The following is a 21632-nucleotide window of genomic DNA, read 5'->3' as shown; positions in this document are numbered from 1 at the left end:
AAAAAAGTGATAGATGAATCTCAATGCCAGACAGTTCCGTTTAGATACAGCGTATGTAGATTTGCTCTTTGTGAGTACAAACTGATGCAAAGGCAGATGCTCGAGTTGTGTGTTTGCAACTCCTCCTCTCCCGAGTGTCTTGTCTCCAGCAGCGTGTGCGTAGGCAGGCAGCAGTTCCCATATTTCCCCTTATTAAGAATCCTATTTCTCCACAGAGGGTAACCCAAAAATACCTTCAGAAATTATGTATGAGATTTCCGTTTTAATCTCTACAGTTCCTAATTTATCAGGTGAGGGTCAGGAAGCTGCAGACAATAAAACACTGGTGACAGTCTCAAGGGGACCGTAAAGATTTATCGAACTGAGACATCTAAATTTACCCATTACTTGAAGGGGTGGGGGTGAGTAAAACGCTTGTTTTTGTAATCTGAGCAGGGCTTTTATTAAGCACAGCCTGTTCTCTTCCTTTCTCTTTCTTTCTTTCTCTGTCTCTTCTGTGTCTCTCTCAACTCTGCTAACGACTTAAGACTTGCATTTCCCCCTTCAAGCAGAGACTCAAACAGCTGTTCCAGCGTTAAACTGAGCAAATTCTCAGTTACTGAGAAGATTTGATGTGTTGCAATATTCAGGTGAAGAAAGCCTTACCTCTTTCTCTGCATTTTAGTAGAGTTCACTTTGCATCCAGGAAGATCCTTTGTAATTTTCTTTTTCATCACACGGTGAATTTCGAGATTTTTTACTACTTTCTAGAAAACAAATTGATCGTTTGCTTTTTGCTGTTATAATATTTCTGAAGCTTGTTTCTTCATGTGTTTTTGTTTAGCACTTATATTTCTTCTATCACCAAGATTAAGAATTTGTATTTTGGGAAAATAATATTTCTCACCAAGATATTTTCTCCAACTCTGAAATAGAGAGGAATCTTTCTTACCACATTTTAAAAAAGATAGAAATAAGGTTGTGTTCTTTTTTGCTGTCCTTTCTCTTCCATCCTTTGTTGACTTTATTGAAGTGATGAGCAGAGTCTGTGTGCAGTTTTATCTTTGTTCATAAGCAAAGCTCGCAGTTTGCTGCTGCCCTTGTTTGTTGATTGACTCATTCCAGCGTATCCAGCTTGAAAGGCAGGGAAGTGAGTGAGTGGGGGGTTTGTCTGGAAAAAAGCCAGAGCGAGTTGATTGAGTCAGTGCTCCAGTGCTATAATGTGTGCTCCTTGTGGCTGTGTTGTATCTCTGTGCACCGCACTGGGTGTCTGTGTCTGTCTGTGTGTGTGCTGCTCGCTCTCTGGGCTCTCTTGCTCACTTGCTTTTTGGACAGAAGCACAGTTAACCCTAAAAAGTTCTGCTGCCCTGTAAACACTCTAAGCTTTTTCTTGCCTAATTTTGTAAAAGCATTGTCTAGCACACTGTTTTAAGCATGTGCACTGTTACTTTAAAACTTCCTTCATGCAACTGCTTTTTATTATCCAGAGTGTTCTCTTTTGTTACCTTTCAACTTTCAGGCAGATCTGTGTATTGTCTCTATCGTCATCTTATAGTTCTGCATTAAAATGGAAATAGAGTTCACTTCCAAGGACATTAGCTGCAAAATTGGATAATAATTCCTTGAGTTTAAGGCCAGAAGAGACCATGAGATCATGGTCTGCCCCCCTGTATGACACCAGCCATTACATTCCATGAATTGCTAGTGCTCACCAGCCTTGAGCTGGAAATCAACTCCTCAGTGAACTGTGAATCAAAAAATTCATATCTTTAGGATGCAGCTACTGGGGGGCCAAAGAAAGAAAGCTGCTGCCAGAAATTAATAGAAATACTTTACTTGAAGTGTGTTCAGATAATACAAGAGAATTTTCAGTAGTTTTCACTTCTTTATTTTTCATGTTTAAAGGAAACCTTCAATAAGATTACATGCTGTATTCATTTACAATTGACTGTTATTCTTCAGAAAAGTATCTATTAGAAAAATAAAGATTCATCCAGCTATGGTAGTTCTGTTTTCTTATCTGGCTACATCCCTGTTGTCACCCCGACAGTACTGAGGGAGTAGAGCACATGAAAACATGTAAAAAGTGAAAATTGAGACAGGAAAATACCTTATTTGGCTAATGAGTATTTGGATTCAGTTTTTCTTAAGCTCCACTATGTCTAATCAACTTCTGGTTTATATTTTATAAATCTTGAAGGCTCTCCTGATGTTAATCTAACTGTACTTGAAGTCTTCACCAAGATTTCCATTGGATTAAACACAGCCAATGTTCACTCTTTCTGATTGTACAGATGAAGCTTGGTTTCAGTCATCATTGTCACTTGAACTGGTTTTTTACATTGTTGAAAGGTGACTGGAATTATTGCCACTTTGTGGAGCTGGAGCTATTGGCAGTGTATCTGCATCATAAACGGAAAGCAATGTTCCAGAGTAAAACCACTAAAATATAGTAAAAGACAGATTAATTGTTTATCTTCAGTAGGTGTATGCCACATGCAGATCTTCATGTCACATCTTTGAATTTAAAGAACACAAAAATTCTCTAGAAAAAAATTAGATAATGCATCTCTCGGGACTATCTGCTAATCATCAGCATCAGTTACTGCTGCAGATCTGTGTCAGAGCTGAACCATTATATTGAAAGAGTTTTATGGTTTTTTATTTTAACATTTTCACAATGCAGCAGACTCTATCCCTCCATCACTTCAGAGTGGAGGAAGTACCAGAGTTATAGAAGTGTAATTTTGTCAACTTGAGTTCTGTATTACCTCTTAATAAATTTTCTTCGCAGATCTTACCATCCAAGGAACAGCACTGTTGGCTACAGCAGGAAAGGGTTGTTTTGGTCTAAGTGAAAATCAAGTGTTTCTGCTTCTCTGGAATGCCTCAGTGGATGTTATAATGTCACCTATATAGCAAAATCGTCTTTTAGCCACTAGAATGACTAAATTAGATTGGGAAGAGGGAGGCATCTTGACAAAGCACCAGCTGCACTATTGCTTGCAGATTGTTCTGATGAAAGCTGTTGAATGCATTCATATCTAATTGAAAAGGAAATGATTTCTTTAAATACAGATAAAGCAGTTATCTTAGGAAGATATCAGTTATCCTTGCAGAGGAAGATGATATCATTTTAGTGGCGTGTAGGCTTGCATATCACGTATACCTGCTTGGTGCATTATTTAATTTTAGAGAGCTAGAAAACTTATCTGCCTTTTGTGATGTTTTTGGGGGTTTCCCAGGTTTGAATCATTTTTGAGAGACACGTCCTCCTCTATATCTATTACAGGTCTGCAGCAGGTCTTTCACTGCATGCTTCTGGCCAAGCTTTTGTGCAGGCTGCTGCTCTACCCCCATATCCAACTCTTCTCCTGTCTTAATGGTGATAAACCTTAGACTCACTCCTGGTCCACTGTAACCAGAATAATTGAACCATGCATAGATACTATTTTTGTTTCCCACTCCTTTTTGCTCCTTCTGTTTTCAAATTGCCGGTGCTATTTTATTTGAGTGGAGCCACGTCTCCATTAGATGTGAGCTGTCCCTGGTGAGTGTTGTTCAGGCAGTGCATATCCCTCCAGTTCGCCAGCTGTGGGCAGTGCTCAGCTTCAACCTCCTGGCAGTGGGAGGCTCCTAGAAGTTCTTGCTTAGACAGCTAGGAGGCATTTCAGAGAAGAGCATTGTGAAGAAGGAGGCTATGCTGCACATGAGATAGTTGTAGGAAATTCCTGGCTTGGGAATAACTGGGGTCATTTTTGTCCAGAGAGGGAGATGGGGTGTTTAGTCTACACTGAAATATATTGGTTTGTTGTGTTTTAATCTGCAGGGTTTTAATCTTCTCTGTATCCCCCCTTTTGCTACACACACCCCCTTCAGAAATGGCTGCAGTTAGATATCTGCATTCCTCCTTTATTAACTCATTCATGGATGAAATTAAACTTTTGTTGAGCTTTTTTTTTTCTAAATTATCACTACACTAATAAAGCAACTTGTGGAAATAGTTCTGTATAAAATAATTAATTCATGACCAATAGTTTAGAAAGTCATAAATATTTAGAATCTTTTGAATTATAACTGGGGACACTTAATGAGGAATTTAGAAGATATATTTGACATTGTTCTTCAATTCTCTGACATTTCATTTTTCAATGAGTTGTATAGTCCTTAAATATTTAGACTAAAAAATAAATGTGTGTTAGTGATGCTTCAATTTTCAGTCTCAGTAACAAGACCAATGTGATAGCATTTTTGCAGTATTCTGTTTATTTACTTATTGATGCTACCTTATATATATGCAGGGTTTCATGTTTAAATATTGCTGAAATATAAAGAAAAATTGCAATAATGCCTTAACCTTCAAGATGTACAGAATTGGAGATAAACTGCACAAAGGTATTTGGATGTGATTCTGACTGGACTGTGATATAAGAAACTTCAAGTGGAATATGCTCCAGGATATGGGAGTCTGAGTTTTTAGTTTGTCCTGTTGCATGCCTCTTGGGAAAAAAAGATTAAAGTGGATTGTTAAACAGAGTTGATGCACCCAACAGTGTTCCTCAACTTTCAGCAGCCTAAGGCTCTTGTAGGCAAATCTTACTAAGAACTGTGATATCTGCAGATGTTGCAGTTGTAATGACTTTTTAAAAAAAAAACAAAACAGTATTATAGACTCCTAATAATGCTACAGTAAGAAATGTATCTTGGTGAAAAGGAAATACAATTTCACAATTCTATGCAAAGTATGGAGAACCTTCTGTGGTCAACACCATGGATTGAAAGGGAAACTGTCTTCTGTGTCCTCCTGACCTGGGTGAGTTTGTTCTTAGTAAGAATCAACATCCTGGTTTTCATTTTGTTAAGTTTTGCATTAGAGGCTTAAGAAAAATTTTCTTTCCTCTCTCTTTAGAAGTAATGAAGATCTCAAAACTCTCTTTAGTTTCTCAGAAATTCTAGGGCACTTACAAGCGCTTTATCAGCTTTCATAGAGAGAATATGACATTTGTATATATATAAATGTCACTTATATTTAATTACATCCAAGGAATGAACATTGACAGGAATGAGTTCAAAGTTTAGGCTAAGGTTAAGGTAATTGGGCAGGAGTTAGGCAGCTTCTTTATGTTCTCTCTCTAGTTCTGGTTTCTAGGAAGATTTGAAATCCTTAGCAGCGTAGGGTGTTTGTTTCTTGTGGAGCTTTCGAGAGCAACCAGTTGATGAATAAAACTAATAAAATGCCAGTGATTATGTTTTGCCGAGAATCTCTTATTGCTGTCTTGGTGCATCTTTTTTTTATGGTTTTGTTTGACTTCTGAAACAAACCAAACTGGATCTTGGAGGAAGTCCTTCATCTGCAGTCCATTTGTCACAATGGTAAAACTTACCCTGGTGTAGGGTGGAAACAAAGCTGTAGCTGACTACTGTGTTAAAGTTCCATAGAATAAACTTTTAGACATTTTTGGCTTCTTGATTCCTTTAGTTTCCTGGTAACAGAACGAAGTCAAAGCTAGTTGTGAGGTAGGGTTTTTTTTTTTTGTAGACAGGTCTGGGTTCACTGACGTCTGTGGTTTCCTGGCTTAGGTAGGAGCAGCTGAGCAATTTTCACATGAGAATGAAGGAAATAATCAGGCCATTCTTTTGTCATCATTTTGCTGTTGTAGTAAAATGTAATTGCAAAAGCAAACTGCTTGAGCAAAACCAGTGTTAGGAAAAAAGGAAGGAACCAGTACATTAAAGATAATTTGGTTTTTAAAAATAGACATGGCCTATCTTTCTTAGATGCAGAGCCCAGTTTAGAGACATGCCTTAGGGTTTAATGTAGGAATTTTTAGATGAAATTACTGGACTGTGTTATGGGAAGATCAGACTAGAGGACTATGATACATTGCTTCTGTCCTCAAAATATATTAAATATACTCCAGGCTTAGAATTTTTACTGTTACTTTTAAGAGGGGAGGAAAAGTTTGGCTCTGGAGATAAAACTTATGCCCACAAAATCTCCAGATGTTATCCTGGTATTTCATGTGATGTTACTTTCTGTGTTTAGCTCGCAGTAATGACAGATGCCCGTATTAGGAGTAAGAATAGTTGGGTTACTGAGTGTTGGTTGTGACAAACCATTTATGTTTTTTAGAACTGTTTTTAAGTTTTCTCACACCCTTTGTTATCTCTCTCCCTCTCCCATATCAGAGGTTTCTACTCTTTAACCACATTGACTGAGCCATCAGCAGAGAGGCAGAGGTTTCCAGGAGGGAGCCAGAGGGGTGGACTTGGTTTGGGAACTTGCAAGGGGGTTGGTTCCAGTGAAGTGGAAACTTTCTCCATCAGCAGGAGGACCTGTGTCTCTGGATTGCACTGAATGTCAAGTCAGCAGCTGGAGGGCTGTGCTCTCAGTGAAGGGTGAAAGATGGGGCAGGGGAAGGATAATGTGGTCATGTTTTAAACATATTCCCCAACTAGCTTACCGGTTGGAAGTAATGCCACAGGAGCACAATTGCAGCCTGTGACTGCTTATGAGGGCATTCAGCTTTTCTTTTGATCACTTCACAGAATTGTTTTGGATTTTATAGAATTTTATGAAGCGTGGGTTTGGGTTTATATGGGCTGACCTTTGGCAACAGTGTGTAAGACTTTGTAAAGCATCTCAGCAATAAAAGAGCAAATGTTACTGCTTAGACATTGATGCCAACAGTGCTTTTGTGCACTAAAGTCCTATTCCTCTGATAGGCACTTTTGCAAACTCTTTAGCTTCCTTGACCCACTTGTGGACCTGCCTTCTAGATCTCTGTTATTTGGGAAGACACTTTTTGAAGGCTGAAGGTTCGAAAAAGGTGTGTTACTGGGGAAAGTGGTGGGACCCGTTAAGTAGCTATAACTCCTAAAGTGGATTTACATAAGGCCCCCTGTCATTTAAAATAATGGCAACAACTAATTTAAATCTGACTAAGAATTCTAAAATCAACTAGTGTACATTAATCCTGATTTTATAATAAAATCTGTGTTGAAACTGAGCCTGCAGACACAAATATGTGTCCAAGTTGATGATTCTATGAAATCCAGCTTTCTGAACAAGAATTTAATGATTAATGCCTCAGAGTGCATAATCACATCTTTGCCAGAAACTGTTTTTCTCTTCTTTGACTTACAATCTGCCTGTTTAACATTTGCTGTAGTAAAATAAACACAAAGGTGTTAAGAGTCTTTGTGCAAGAGCCAAAGTTGTCTGTGCAGCTGAATGCTTGGGCTCATTTATTATAGGATTTGTGTCTTCTGGTCTGCGCATCAGCTCATTTTTAAAAAAACATTGTCAGCATCCAGGCTGTTATTTGAGCAAGAGGCTGACAGGTAGTTTTAAATGTGTCTTTTAGTTTATAGTCTTCACTTATACTGCTTGATTGCAGGACAGTGTTGTTCTGTTGCTCAGCTCATCCCCCTTTCTTAACATTTGTCATCCTGGCTGCATCTTAGAGGGAGCAGAGTTTCCTGCAACTTTGTGTTTGCTCCTCCTTCTTTTATATGGATTTTTTTTCTGCTGTTTGGAATGAGGGAGGTGTGTTTAAGATGATGGCAGTAGGTGGGATTCTTTCCCCAGGTGAATGTTTTGGGAAAACATAAAAAACCAGACTGTTGGAAGCAGGGGTGAGGTAGATCTGGGCACTTGCTGCCATTACTGTTGAGGGGTTGAGTAGCCTCTGAAGCCTGGGTGTCTTTTCAGCAGTTCTGGAAGAAGACTGGAGCCTGTGTGGTTGATGGTGCTGCCTGTCTGTGATCAGCTGGAGTAGGAGAGAGGAATGTAAGAGGAGTTTAGGACTAGTTATCAGAGGAGACACTTTCCCAGTGTTGAAATGGGAATAACTAGAGTAAAAATTAATTGACTGTGTGTGTAGAGTATAACTGAAGTATGAGTGTGTCATTATATGGGCATGTCTTCTGTCCCCAGTCACAATAAAAGAAGAAATTAACTAGATTGTTGCTTAAAGTCTTTTTTATTTCTGTTTTCTACGATTCAGCTATTCATTTAAATAAAACCCATGCTGAAATGTACTTTATAATGGTTTTTCTCTCTCTTGAGTTGTTGAGTGCTTTGATAGACGCTTGATGGCCCTACTTGACACTATAATTCCTATGTAAAACAGGTGCTGCTGCCACCCTCCAGCTTCCATCTTTCAGTGTAGCAAATGTAAGAAGGGAAGCTAAAACTAAGGTGCTCTTGGCTTCTTCCTGTGTACATTTCAGTCTGAAATCAGTTTATAGTTGAAATAAATGGCTTGCAAGACTGCTTCTAGGATCGTGAATGTGACAATTAAAATGCTAGTCTGGGCTGCAAGACACAATGGAGTGAATAGCCAGATGATATTCACTTTGAAAACAGATATAATTAAATCACAGTGTATAGTTTCCCATCTTTCTTTTTCATGAGCATGCACTTGCCAACCACATTCCCACATTGCTCTTGTGTTAATGGTGTCATGGAACTGGAAATGCTGAAATTGGCAGTGTATGATATTTTCAAGTGGTTTGTGTGGCATCAATTTTAGTGGAGTGATTAAAATGACTGTGAAGACAGGAAGGAAATTAGTATATCCACGCCTGTGAGTTCTGCCCTACTTCTGAAATACTCAATATTTACAAAACTGTTTGCATTAGCAACATGTGCTTCTTGCTGTAGGAAATTAAGATTCCCTCTCGTCTTCCCCAGTGTGTGGCTGGAAGTTCTGTTCCTGTAATGACCAGGAGGACACTTCCCAGCTGGTGAGCCATGCAGCACATACACCCATTTCAGATCTCTTAAAAGGCAGCAACATCACAGCATGAAGGAGGCAACGGGGGACATTGCTCATAAACTGATTGGAAGTGTGTGTTGTGTCAGCATCTCCTCTCGTGGTTTGATTTACAGCAGTGGGGGGGTGAGGAGGAGTCATCAGAAGCCATGATTGCAAAAGGGAGTTTGAGACCCACTAACCTTGAAGGTTGATTGAATACTGGAGTTGGGTTTTGTATCTCCTGATGGAAGATTTAGTGCTGTCTCTCATGGAGAGTAAACTTCTGCTAGTGGAAAGTCTGTCACAACATCATGATTTCTAGAGATAAAGACCTCAATCTCAATAAATATATCATTCTACTTGGTGATCTCTCAAAGGCGTAAAATAAGCAATAAAAAGGAAGACCTCAGTAGTGGGAACTGTGTGTGATATCTGCAGTGATAGGGAAGTTTATTAATCTGTGCACATCCCTGTTCTTCTCTTAGCCCATTTGTTCCTCCCCTCTGGTTACATTTTGAAAAATTCAAAAGGATATGTATGAAAGGACAATATGAAATTTTCCAGTATGAACAGAGTGAAGTCTCTGTATTTTGAAGCACCATACCATATTTTGAAGAACAATAATAATAAACAACACTCTTTTTTTGCCTTTCTTTAGGACTCCTGAGCAGTGTCCGAGCGTGGTTTCTTTGCTGTCAGAGAGCTACAATCCCCATGTGCGTTATGGGGCTGCCATGGCTTTGGGGATCTGCTGTGCAGGCACTGGAAACAAGGTGAGGGCCAGAAGCATCCATGGCCAAGACTGTTCCTGCTCTCTCCTGCCACAGGCACATTTGTATGTTACCATTGCACACACAGATAGATTTCCTACACATGTACACTGCTAGCCAGCTAGAGTACAGCAGTACTTTAACTATTCTGGGCATAGACATTCTTTTCCTGCTTGTTCAGTATAGATAAAAGTAGAAGCAAGTTTTCATGCATTATTGCCACATTCTTGGAATTTTGTCTTCAAAACTTTTCTTAGAGTTTTCTTACTGTCAAGTTGCCACTGAACTTTAAATGAGTGTTCAGTACTCCAAAATCAATACTCTTTTGCCTTTGGAGTGCCAGTGACAGGAAAACAGCAGGTGTTTTGCATAACTTCTAGCTCCTTTCTTCTTTCCTATGATACACCATTCATGGAAGATCCATGTAGAAAAGACAAGTGCAGGTGAAATTTAATTAAATGTATTGTTGTTTCACATGTGTAATTAAAAACCAGTAATTTTATTCTCACTTTATAAGTGTCAGTGGAGGTTCATTCTCACAGATGGTAACAGGGACTTTTTATGGTAGAAGGATTCCCACTTCTGCTGTGGGAAGTGAGCACTCATTGGAACAAGCAGGAAGTAAACTTGGGAATAAGCTCCCTCTGCTTCACCCACATGTGTATGTAATCTGTAGTGGTACAGAATCACACTTCAGAACAGGTGCACAGACTGTCCAAATGAAATTGATATTTTATGCTTCAGAGTCTTCGATAAATCTGTTGCTTATGTGTCTCATCCCTTCCTCATCCTGCGTTAAACTCTTGCTCTGTGGCTCTTGCGTGAGCACTCCCCAGTGTGTCACTGGTGCTGCCAAAAGCACAGAATGCTGACGTGCACTGCCTGCCAGCTTCAGCATCTAAAGCATGCAGGCTTGAAAGCAAACTGAAAGTCCTATTTTTATCCAGGTCGCTTTATTCTCGAGTGGAAGGTGGAATCAAGGAGCTAGTTATTTTTAACCCACTGCATCTGACAAGATAATTTAGGTGGAAATGCTTTTAATCGCAAAAATAAGTCTTTTTATTTCCAGATGCATTGTGTGATGACCTAAACCATTTGATTACATGTCTTCCAGAGCTTATATCACTAGGTTTTGAAGGCCCAAATATATTCAACTTTGGAGGTCGGAAAGTTCAGCTCTTTGTTATAGTGGATGTTCCATCCATGGTACTGAATGCTTGCCAAAGAGTGAATGAGTCACCTTCAGGTGGAGAAGCACAGCCTCTAACATAGCTCAGATGGCAAAAGCAGTCAAAGCAAAGGCTTGATATTATTCTAGAAGTGGTTCTGTATAAAATGAGCTTCTTTTTAAAAGCCTCACCCTCACAGAAGTAACAACAAGAGGGGTCTTTGCTGGGAGTCTCATGCACTCAACTGCATTTGCTGGTGTCTTCAGTGTAAGTAAGAGCACTGTATGGACAGGAGAGATTTTCATAATCAGTGACTTCATTGAAAAGAATAGTTACTAATAGGTCATTGTGGATCATATTCCTGTTGCACTTAGCTGGGAAGTTACTGAATTTGAAGAAGCAGAAGAGCATTTTGAACTGTGCTAAAAACCTAGATTTACTATATGGGTGCTCAGAGATAGCCTTACTTGTTGTAGGTTTGAAATGTGTGCTGTCATGTGATGCTAAATGTTACAGATTCTAACAACAAAGTGTAAGGCCAAGAATTTGGATTCTAATGTGATGAATGCATTTGTTGCTTATACCTGTTGTTTAGCTGTTGCCCAACTTCTGCAGGCAGATCTTGTTCCATCCATCCATCACTTGTTTTTTAGTGTTTGGGTTTCTTTCTTCCTGGTTTTTAGATTAAAATCTAGAGAAATACAGATTTCTGTTTCACTTACCAAGGACAGGCAGAGTATTTTAAAAGTATATCTGATAGTGTCAATCTGATAACCTTCCACTGCAGTACTAAAAATAAAAATATTAACTTTGTGACTCCTTATTTCTTCACTTGTTTTAGGAAGCAATTAATTTGCTTGAGCCAATGACAAATGATCCTGTGAACTACGTGCGTCAGGGAGCTCTGATTGCATCTGCTCTTATCATGATCCAGCAGACTGAGATTACCTGCCCAAAGGTAGGGTGTCATACCTTACATACCAGCTTATCAGGTGGGAAAATGGTCTTGGGTGCCAAAACTTTGGTGCTTGGCACTGCACGTAAGCACTGGCAAGAGAGTGCACGTGCCTTGTAAAGAGCCAGATCTGGATGTGCAGCAGGAAGCTCCTGCAGGGATAAGAGCACGTGCTCTGAATGGGGGAGCCATGCCTGCTGATGGAAACATGCCTGATGGATGACTGCATTTTAACTCTGGACACTGCAAGAATAAATGCTCTTTCTTAAAAGGTCTCAAAGCATCCTGCAATGCTGTGAAAGTGACTGTCTTCCATTAGCGTGCACTGAGGCCTGTATGCTCATGATTTATGTGATCACTGTTATTTAGTAAAGACATTGGTTCTCATGATAGTAAACTTAGTTTTGGATGTAGTCACCCTGCAGGAAAGTCTTGTTATAACTGGTTTTTTTGTAGTTAGTCTTACACTTTTCAGGTAAAATAATTTGTGCAGTCAGAACTGGCTTAGTGGCTTTATAGCAAATATATTTTTTAATGGAGTTTTCTGCTCAGAAAGCAAAAAGGATTGTGTATGCTGTGTTAAGCTTTTAAAAGTAGGTTGCCCTGTGAATGTGTGACAGATGATGATATGCAAACATTTGTACAGACTGAAAGTCCACATTAAGAGAAGCTCTAAGGTTCCACGTTTCACCTGCTCTGGTGAGTGCTGAGGCAGAGCAGTAGCTGGTGCTTCACTACTCGTCTGTTGTATATGGGTTGCTTTTATTGATGTCATTTTAGAAATTGAACTGTGATAAAAACAGCCACCTTTTTTACTACATTCGAATGAGGAGAAAGAAAAAAAACCTCTTTGTCCAGTGGAAAATTTTACTTGGGAAAGTCCATGAAGGAAATCTACAAATACAGGTGCAGGTGTTTGGGTATTTCTAAGTCACGGAACATGAAGATTTGCTGGCAGACAGTTTGTTTTTTTTTAAATTATTACCAAAAAAAAAAAAAGGAAAGAAAAAAGTTTTCACTGAGCAGAATCTGGGAACATTGTTTATATTATCAGAATTGTAGTTCAACTGAATAAGCCAAGAAGAGCAGTTCCATTGAATGAGGCAGTGGAAAACACTAGACTTCTGTTGGATCCCCTCATCTTCCAAGATACACAGTATCTGTAATGTGAAGTTGAATTATCTCTCTATAAAAAGAAATTAATTGTTGGTTTTATTGTTTCTTCCTCGCTCAGGTGATTGGAATGCCAGGCCTCAGTATAGGAGATCAGGTTTAATTATTCCGCATTCCTCTAATGCTGCACAAATTGTATAGCTCTCCTGTGCCTCAGTTTCCCACCTGAAAGAATTAAGGATGAAACGTTCATCTATGAAAGGGCATTATGAGAACAGATTAATTTTAATTTGCAAAGTACCCTGATCCTCTTGGGGTCGGAATTGCAGACTGCTCTCAGTCAGTCAGACTTTTAAACTGCTGTGGGTCACTGGCTGAGTCTGACTGTTGGAGTTTCAGGCTTTTTGAGATGATAAGTGAAAGAGCCTGTTTGTCCTAAAGAAAAATGTAGATAGAAAAAGGGCTAGGAAAAATACAGATTACTTGAGTTGTGTAGTAAGGCAGATCTCTTCCCCCAAAGAGGCCTGGTAACCTTGACTTCCAAGGTACATGATACCTGGACTTGATAAATGGGTGGTTAAAATAGCTGGACAGCCAATACAGGATGAGATGTATCGTGTAGGGCTCAGTGGCTTGTTTCAAAATGGACAGAAAACTGAAACAGCTTTATGCCTGGGCCTTGTTTGTGCCAAAATTTGTGTGTTGTTACCTGATATAGATACAAAAGGCAATTCATTGCCCAGTCATAGAAGCACTGCAGGTATTAAAAACCAAACAAAAACAAACCCAAAAATTACAGATTATAAAATAATAAATAATCCCTGAAATATGCTGCCAATTTAGGAACTAAGTACAGAATATACAAATTTTACTTGTTTTAAATACCCCAAAAGTTAGTTATAACCATTGTAGTTTCTTGCCCAAAAGTAAAAGGAATATTTTGAGGATCCTGCTGCCAATTAAGTTATTTATTATCCATGGGAAACTTTTTTGGAGCTCTCTGCCAGTCTGAAAAAAAAAAAATTATTTTACTCCAGTGTGAAAGGGTGGAGTTCAGAAAAGGAGCCATTTTTGGATTGCAGGGACATATTTTGATCCGATTAGATTCCTAAGTGACACTCTGAAGCACTGTGTGCCAAAGGGTCTAACTTGATGGATGTGGGTATTTGCAGTGTTGAAAAACCAGCTGGGAAGAGGAGTGGGATGATTTTCATATCCCAGAAGCTGTACAAGTGGTCTTGATGGGGTTACAGAGAAGATAAATTTTATGTATCACCATCTCACTGCTCCTAAATACTTCATGGTGCTTTGCATGTGAGAAATGGTGATTTTAAGAAAGATTGTGGAATATGCTCTGACCAGCTTCCCATCATTACCGTTCAGTTTTTTCTGTTCTGAGATTTTATACTTCTTTTTGTAAACTTATCTGTGAGCTTCGGATTAGAAATACTTTAAATTCTCTGTTGATAATTTGGGGTGAAGACAGTAGCAAACAATCTTCCTTGAATAGATTTAGATATAAATATTATTATTTAGATATTTCCAGATGTAAAATACCGTCAGAGTTTTGAGAGCTGAGCATTGCAATGCTGAAATGCCAGGAATAAACAGAGATTTAAGAAGCAAAGTATTTTGGTTTAAAAGAAGCCATTTTTATTGTGAGAGAAAGTAGATGTATGCCTTTGAATCAACTTTGCTATAACCTTTCCTTTGTGTTCATTCTCCTCTTTGTTGTGCTCACTCTTTGTTTAAATGAATAATTTAAAGAGTTTATATTTAAATAAAGAGTTTAAATAAAGAATTGCCATTATATGGAGGCCCCTTGAACTTGCAGATTGCTTAAGTGCCAAAAGGGGTAGCAGGTGTTGAGTAGAGTTGGTTTGGCCTCTTTGGAGTTGAAACACAATTCCTCCGTATGCAGCCAACGTGATTTTTCCTGACCTCTCTTGATACATTTAAGAACCATATTAGTGTAGGATATAAAATATTAACAAGTTTATTTTGTGAAATGGAATCCTAAATTACATATGTGATGAGGTCATTGTAACCGAAATCAATGACAACTTCATTATGTGTTTGTGACCTGCAGGGCAATTAAGACAGCAATTTCAGAAACAAACTGCATGTCTTAACAACTTGAAAAAGTAAATTCAATTCCTGGTTTTGTGGTAGGATAGTCATCTTGGTAAAATGAGAAGATAAAAAACAAGGTCAAGCCTTTTCCTCCATCCTTCTTGAATCATATTGGCCTGTTATCTCTAAGATTTCATGAAGAAACCAGGACCATATTGCTGCTGGGATTTTTTTTGCCCATTTAGATGAAACACTAGATCTTTTTGGGGTGCAAGAATGATTTTTGCAATATTCTAGGAGCACCTTCGCAAAACCTTTATGTGAGCCTGTTACAGTTAGATGATTCTGCACATTGTCTGCTCCTTCAAGAGAGCAAATGTGTGCAGAATAACTTCAGCTTTTGAAGATAGAACATGCAACAGTTTAAAACCTGTTTTATTAAATTTTATTAATGCTCTTGTTCTTAAGAGCTTGCATTTACCAAAAGCATTTTGCACATCACCTGCCACTGTTTCCTGTAATTAACTGTTTATAAAGTCTTGTTTTTAACAATCTCATGGGCTTGATGTGCATGAAAGTTGACTGGTAGAGGGAGAAGTGGTAATCAGCCTGATAAATGACAGCTCTTCGTGTTTGTAGCAAATGGTGCTGTATCATTCTTATATCTTAAAGTCTGTGTTGTTTCCTCAGTGTTTCCAAGGTTCTGTGTTTGGTTTCATTTGAACTCACTGCCATGTCATTTTGGCCAGCAGAATGGGGTTGTGTATTGTTAGTAAAGATGAAATGAGTCACTGCCTTCATTTTAGTGTTCCTCCTGGAAGTTGCCCAAATAAATTTCTTGGTAGCATTTCCAAATGCAATAAAATTTTTGAAGTGCTTGAAGATTTCAAGGGAGAAACACAGCTTGTGGGTTTCATAGCATATAAATAAACTTATGCAGTAGTTTGGGTTGTGCTTGTTGCTGTGCTTTGAAGGAAAAATAGTAGCAGATTAAAGGGCTATGCTAGACAAACTCTGGCAAGTTTTGCTTCAACAGCTTAAGCAACAACTGTCTGTTGACATCTTGCTCCATTCTGTAGGATTTTGGTGCCCCAGCACTTTTTCCAAAGAGGTGGAGCAGTGGCTCCACATGAGGATAATACCTTCCTGAAGCACTACAGCCAGAACTGCCAAACCAGACTTTCCCCAGCAGCAAGGAAGGTTTTCAGCTGGGACCTGACCCAGTCAAAAATCCCATTCCTGTGAAGCATTTGCTTTATAGAAATAGCCTGAACAAGCATGCAGGCATACTGTGCATTTGAGTGTTGAGACAATCCCTTGATCTGGGTTTGCCTGGCCCTTTAGGCTGGGTGGGGTAGTCTTCCACCCTTTCACAGAACAATTTTGCTTCCACTGATGTTTAACTCTGGAAAGGGCATGGTTGCTGAATGCATTTTGCAGGATTGGCAGTGATCCATGGCTCACAATGCACAGGTATGCAGAATTTATTTGAACACAGAATGCTCTTGATACGGCACTACACATTTTGTATTTTTGTAAGTAGATGGTATAAGGACTATTTCTTACTGTAGCTGTTCAGTGCTTGTTCACTGAACGCCTGCTCGCAGCTGATCCCCTGCTGTGACCTGTCCCTGTCACCTCGAGATATGGCAATTGATCTGCTCAGGTTTGGCAGCCAGATTTCAGTTCCTTGGTCCCTTGCAGTTGTCTGTGTCCCGGTCACCTCACTGCCCTGCACGAGGTCCTGGTGCAAAGCAGGTGGGTTCCTGGTGGTTTTGTGTGCTCTGGACTAATGTCCATGTGAGTAGGAGCTGTGGAAGGCATAGAGGGAAAGGGTGCTCATAGGGGCAGTGCACCATGACCAGGGAGGTGGATGACTTCCCCTGCTAGCCCTGCCTCGCCTTTCCTGAGTGAGGCATTCCATCCCTCTGTTCTGAGGTGCTGCCCCATCAGACTTCAGATGCCAGCGTGAACATCAGCAGTTCTGCTGAACATCTTCTCACTCTACCCAGGGTTTCTCTCTGTGAAGATTTGATTACGGTGTAAATTCTGGATTACAGTCCAACGAATGAGCTTTGTAACATCCTGCTTTTATAAATATTCCAAACCCAGAAGCTGAGCCCAGAGTCACAGGAATGATGTGCTCTAAACAGAGGCACTGGAATCTACTGCTCAGCTCAGCTCAGCTCAGGAATAGTTTCACACATTGCTTTCTGTGTTTCAGTGTAATCAGTCCCAAATAACACCTGAAGGCTTTGGATCACCTGGTGTGCATGTGGCTGTCTTTGACACTGCATGAGCCTCCATTCCAGGCTGCAAATGCAAACTAAGATATTTTTCCAGTGTACAAGAGGTCAGGCGTAGGAACCAAACCATTTATATTGAACATGTAAACCTCAGTGTAAACTTTTATAAACAAAAATCAGGAGAGCGTGAAAATGCATAAATGGAGTGAAGCAAGAGCAGAGTTTGGTCTGCATATCCAGAATAAATCCTGCATTGTGTGTGAAATATCTCTCTGCCACACATCTGTCCATGTGCCTGCCCTGAAAATGTACGTTGCTCCTTTTTTTAGTTTTAATAATTTCAAGGAAATTTAAGTCACCTCCTTTTGGGGACAGGAAGTAGTAACTAAAAACTTTTTAAAGCAAAAGGGAATTAATGAATAGAGAACTAATATTAGCACACAAATTGTTGGATTTACTTATACTGAAAAATGGAAATAGCTGCTTTTTTTCCCTGCCAGTTCTAATAAATGCATCCTGCTCCACCAGAGAAGTGTTGTTTTGTTCAGCTTCACTGCTCCTGTTTGAAAGTGGCTGGTTACTCTGGAGCTTCATGGTGGTGAGGTTGTCCATTGGTATGAAACAAATAAAGTAATTTTAATGCAGTCATATTTAGCAGGCTATGACTTGCTTGTATGAGTATCAGTGTCTTCTGCTGTCACAAAGTGGCTTAAATCTAAGGTTAGATGCCATCAGTGCGGAAGGAGTTGAGGTGACAAGTCGTACAACTGGATTAGTGCCTGAAAGAGTGAAGTCAGGAAAAATGTCAACCTGAGCGTGTCTGTTCCTTTAGGATACCTGTGTTTTAAGTGGTGTGATGAGTTAACCTGCATTGAGAAATGCAGAAAACACGCAGTCTTAATCTGCCTCTGTCTTCTTTCCATCCCAAATATTGAGCATAATCTCTTAAAAGTCTGGTCTCAACTTCTTGCTGCCTCTGGTCAAAAATTCACACGTGAAATGTGGTGACATTCATTGCTATCATTACCTCAGCTGCAGGATTACCTCATGGCTCTGATGTGCTTTTACTGGGAATCTGATCTTGTGCCATGCTGAGAAACCCTGGCAGTTTGATTTGTCCCCTCAGACAGCTCTTCATTCACTTTTAATATTTTATTTTTTTTTTTACCTCGAGGAATTTTGGTTTAATAAAATGTTATTCCCAGCACAGTTCTCATGTCACTGACTCAGTTGTATGAATGGATGTTTTTTCACAGGTGTGGAAACTTTCTGTAAAGTGCTTTGAGATTCCCCAGTGCACCCTAAGACAGGCCATGTGTGGTAGGAGGGATGCTTGGACACTGCTCCTGGTTCTCTGTGCTGCCCACCCTTGGCACAGCTCTGGAACTCGCAGTGTCCTGCAAGGATGGGGACTGGCAGTTTGCTGGGTGCTGTCCTGAGTGTCGTAGTCAGTGTTAAAGCCTCTTTTACAGGTACAATTAGGCACTGGGAGCATCAGAGGCTGTGCAAAAGCACCTTCTTAGTGGTGGTGTTGCAGCCTGGCCTCTTTGCCTGCAGCAGACAATGTGTTTCACAGCTGGAAGGAAGGACCTTTCTTCAGGCGTTCGTCACTGAGCAAAGGTCACTGGTGTCCCTGGAGAGCACAAGCTCTTTGGATGTGAAAAGTGTCTGCAGGTTGTCTGGTATTAGGGTTTTATATTTGGAAACTTTAACTACATTTGCAATACAAGGAACTGGTCAGTCTCTCTCTACTGCCATGAGGTATGAGTTTATCCTCTCCTCTGCGGCTGCAGATGTAGGTAGAGGACTTTGAATAGCACAACAGAGTGGACCAGTAGTGAGGAGAAGCTTGTTCAAGATATCTTGGAAGGGCACCTTTTGAAAATACCTCCTTTGCTTTTGAGTATGTCAAGTGAAGGCTTAGTACATAAACAGAAAAAAATGAAAAAGAAACATCACATGAGTATCTGGATTAAAATTAATTTAAGGAAGAGGTATAAAAAATTCTTCCAGACATACTGTGAATGGAATGCAGCTTCCCAGGCTTTGGCTGGATTGCAGATTGGGATTTTCAGGTCTGCTTTTTCAGCTATATAAATTATACTTGAGCTATATTGCTGCTCCACTGCATATAATAAAAGACAAGTTATTAATTTACAGTAAAACTTTAGACATTGCTGAATATGATACTGTTCTCTCTCTTCAACCCTTAGTGAACCAGTGACAGGTGAAGCTGTTCAAGGCAATGATGATAATATAAGCGAAGGTTTAGCAGTTTCCCTTACTAATGTGCACTTAAGATACTGTGGTGAACATAAGCATGGCATAAACTGTTACTTTATTATATGTTTTCATTAATGGTTTTCACTTAAAAGGTAGGAGTGCAGCAGCAAATTGCTGATGATGCACCATAGGGGCATTATCGATACAGCAGAAATATTGTAAAGGAAAATTTGAATAAGTTTGGGGTTTTCAGCAGTAGGAATTGGAGGCAATTTATTAAAGTGCAGTGTCACTCACCTAAGAACATACAGTAGTTCTTGCTACAAACTCATCGATTGGTCTTTTATTCCAGTGTCACTTCAGGGATTCTCAGGGTGTTCCTGTAAGGCCTGCAGAATGTGGTTTGGAAATGAATGTCCATTCTGACTATTTTAAAATCACTATATGGGTATCTTCAAGTGGGGAAAATCTCTGTCATTAATTATTAGTGGGATGACTTGTAATACCAGTGACTAAAGCTGTTGAAAACATAAATGTCATCGTAGGATGCAGAAATCCAGGATTTCTGGGGAAAATCTCTGTCATTAATTATTAGTGGAATGACTGGTAATACCAGTGACTAAAGCTATTGAAAACATAAACATCATTGTAGGATGCAGAAATGCAGGATGCTTCCATTAAAGATGGAATATTTGACTTGTGCAGTCAGTTTTATAATCTCTCTTTTTTTTCCTTTTTATCATTTTTATCCAGGTCAGCCAGTTCAGACAGCTCTATTCCAAAGTGATCAATGATAAGCATGATGATGTTATGGCAAAGTTTGGAGCAATCCTGGCACAAGGCATTTTGGATGCAGGTAATTCCCCAAACATTTAAAGCTGTCAACATTTCTTAAACTTGTTTAGCTGCAATCGCTGTAATAGCAAATTTCATTTGGGAGATGAGGTGTTGGGTTTATGCCTGTTATGTAATAGTAGCAAGAAATCTCAAATTTCAAGTTATTTTAGCTAGCTGAAGAAATAAACTCTGTTTTGTAGTTTCTGTCAGGAGAGACTCAGCCCAGTCATTGGGGCAGAATTCATGTCCAGAAATCTGGAAAAATACAATACTTTTTGTCTAAGTGTGTTTTGGCACCCTGTATGTTAATTTATTATAGCATGATAGATTGCTTCTTTATTTTTCTCATTAAGCACCTACTCCAGAAATTTGGAAATCATGTGGTATCCAGCCCTCATATTTCGCTTTTTCTGTTCAATTTTACATAACCAGTTTAAAATATATATAAAAGTTTTTTATGTATATGTTTTTAATAACTAAGTTTTGCTACTTTCACGAATGCTAAAGAGGTGTTGTACAAAGGCAGCACAGTTAACTGCGTCAGTGTTACGTCAGAAGACCCAGTTATTTCACAGCATCCTACTACCTTCTTCTAGCGAAGGGAACATAATTTTCTAGTGAAGGAAACATCATTTTCTAGCGAAGAAAACATTATGTTAATGACTAAATGGTGAGTCAGGAATAGGATTCTCTAAAGGCATCAGCATTTCACAAGAGCTGAGTTGCAGGGCCAATTAAGGAAGGTTTCTGTAAGGAACAAGGACAGGCAATTTTTTGAATTTTTCCTTCTGATGGAGTTAAGACTTGTACAGTGCTGTGTCTGTCAACGGCACCCCTTTTCCAGGTTTCCAAATGCAGTTTCTCCCACCTGGCCCCTTGTGCTGTGGCCTTCTCTTGCCTTCTTATCCCCTGCAATAGGCAGAAACAAGCTGGTTTTTCCTGTACTCTGAGATCAGGGTTAGTACTGAAATCACATAACCAAGGGAATCTTAGAATTTGTCTGTGGTGTGGCTTGGGCACAGCACCCTGTGGTGTGTGTATGAAATTGCTGCATCTCCAGGCTGGGTGGTGGGGGGAGAAAGACTTAGGGCTGCCTGCACCTGTCTGCATGGAGGCATGGTTAAAAAGTGTGGTGGGCATGTGGCAGTCAGGCCTAGTCATCACGGGTGACTAGGGCTGCTTAGGGAGGAAAGTAATAGGAACCACCTTCTTGATCTTTTTTTGCCTCCTGAGTACCCCTTCTGGAGCTCAGACTGAGCAACATTCTTGGCACAACACTGTTAGAATAATTTTGGTCATTCCCATACTCATAGTCCGTTGCTGGGAAGCCAGAGCCCAGCTGGCTCTGAGATTTTTCTCTCAGCAGTACAGACCTGCTTTGAATTCTGACCTCTAAGAATTCATAAAATCATAAAAATGCAACTAAAACCTGATTTGCTTCCTGTGGCATTCATGTATTGTATAATGACTTGGAAACTAGAAACATCCAATACTAATAAACTACA

General features: G+C 39.5%; 1 protein-coding gene across 1 annotated transcript in view; it reads left to right on the top strand.

Moving 5' to 3' along the window:
• PSMD1 (proteasome 26S subunit, non-ATPase 1) overlaps window positions 1–21632 on the top strand; it is a 69539-nt gene that overhangs the window by 35261 nt on the left and 12646 nt on the right. Inside the window, exons 16-18 of the mRNA XM_029960761.1 lie at window positions 9400–9514; window positions 11522–11638; window positions 20044–20146. Coding sequence (XP_029816621.1) covers window positions 9400–9514; window positions 11522–11638; window positions 20044–20146 — 335 coding nt within the window. The remainder of the gene's footprint in view (window positions 1–9399; window positions 9515–11521; window positions 11639–20043; window positions 20147–21632) is intronic.

Source organism: Manacus vitellinus, unplaced genomic scaffold (assembly GCF_001715985.3).
Source record: "Manacus vitellinus isolate BGI_N305 unplaced genomic scaffold, ASM171598v3 scaffold_29_pilon, whole genome shotgun sequence".
Taxonomy (NCBI): domain Eukaryota; kingdom Metazoa; phylum Chordata; class Aves; order Passeriformes; family Pipridae; genus Manacus; species Manacus vitellinus.
The sequence above is the reverse complement of the archived record's forward strand: the minus strand, read 5'-3'. Positions and strand labels throughout refer to the sequence as shown.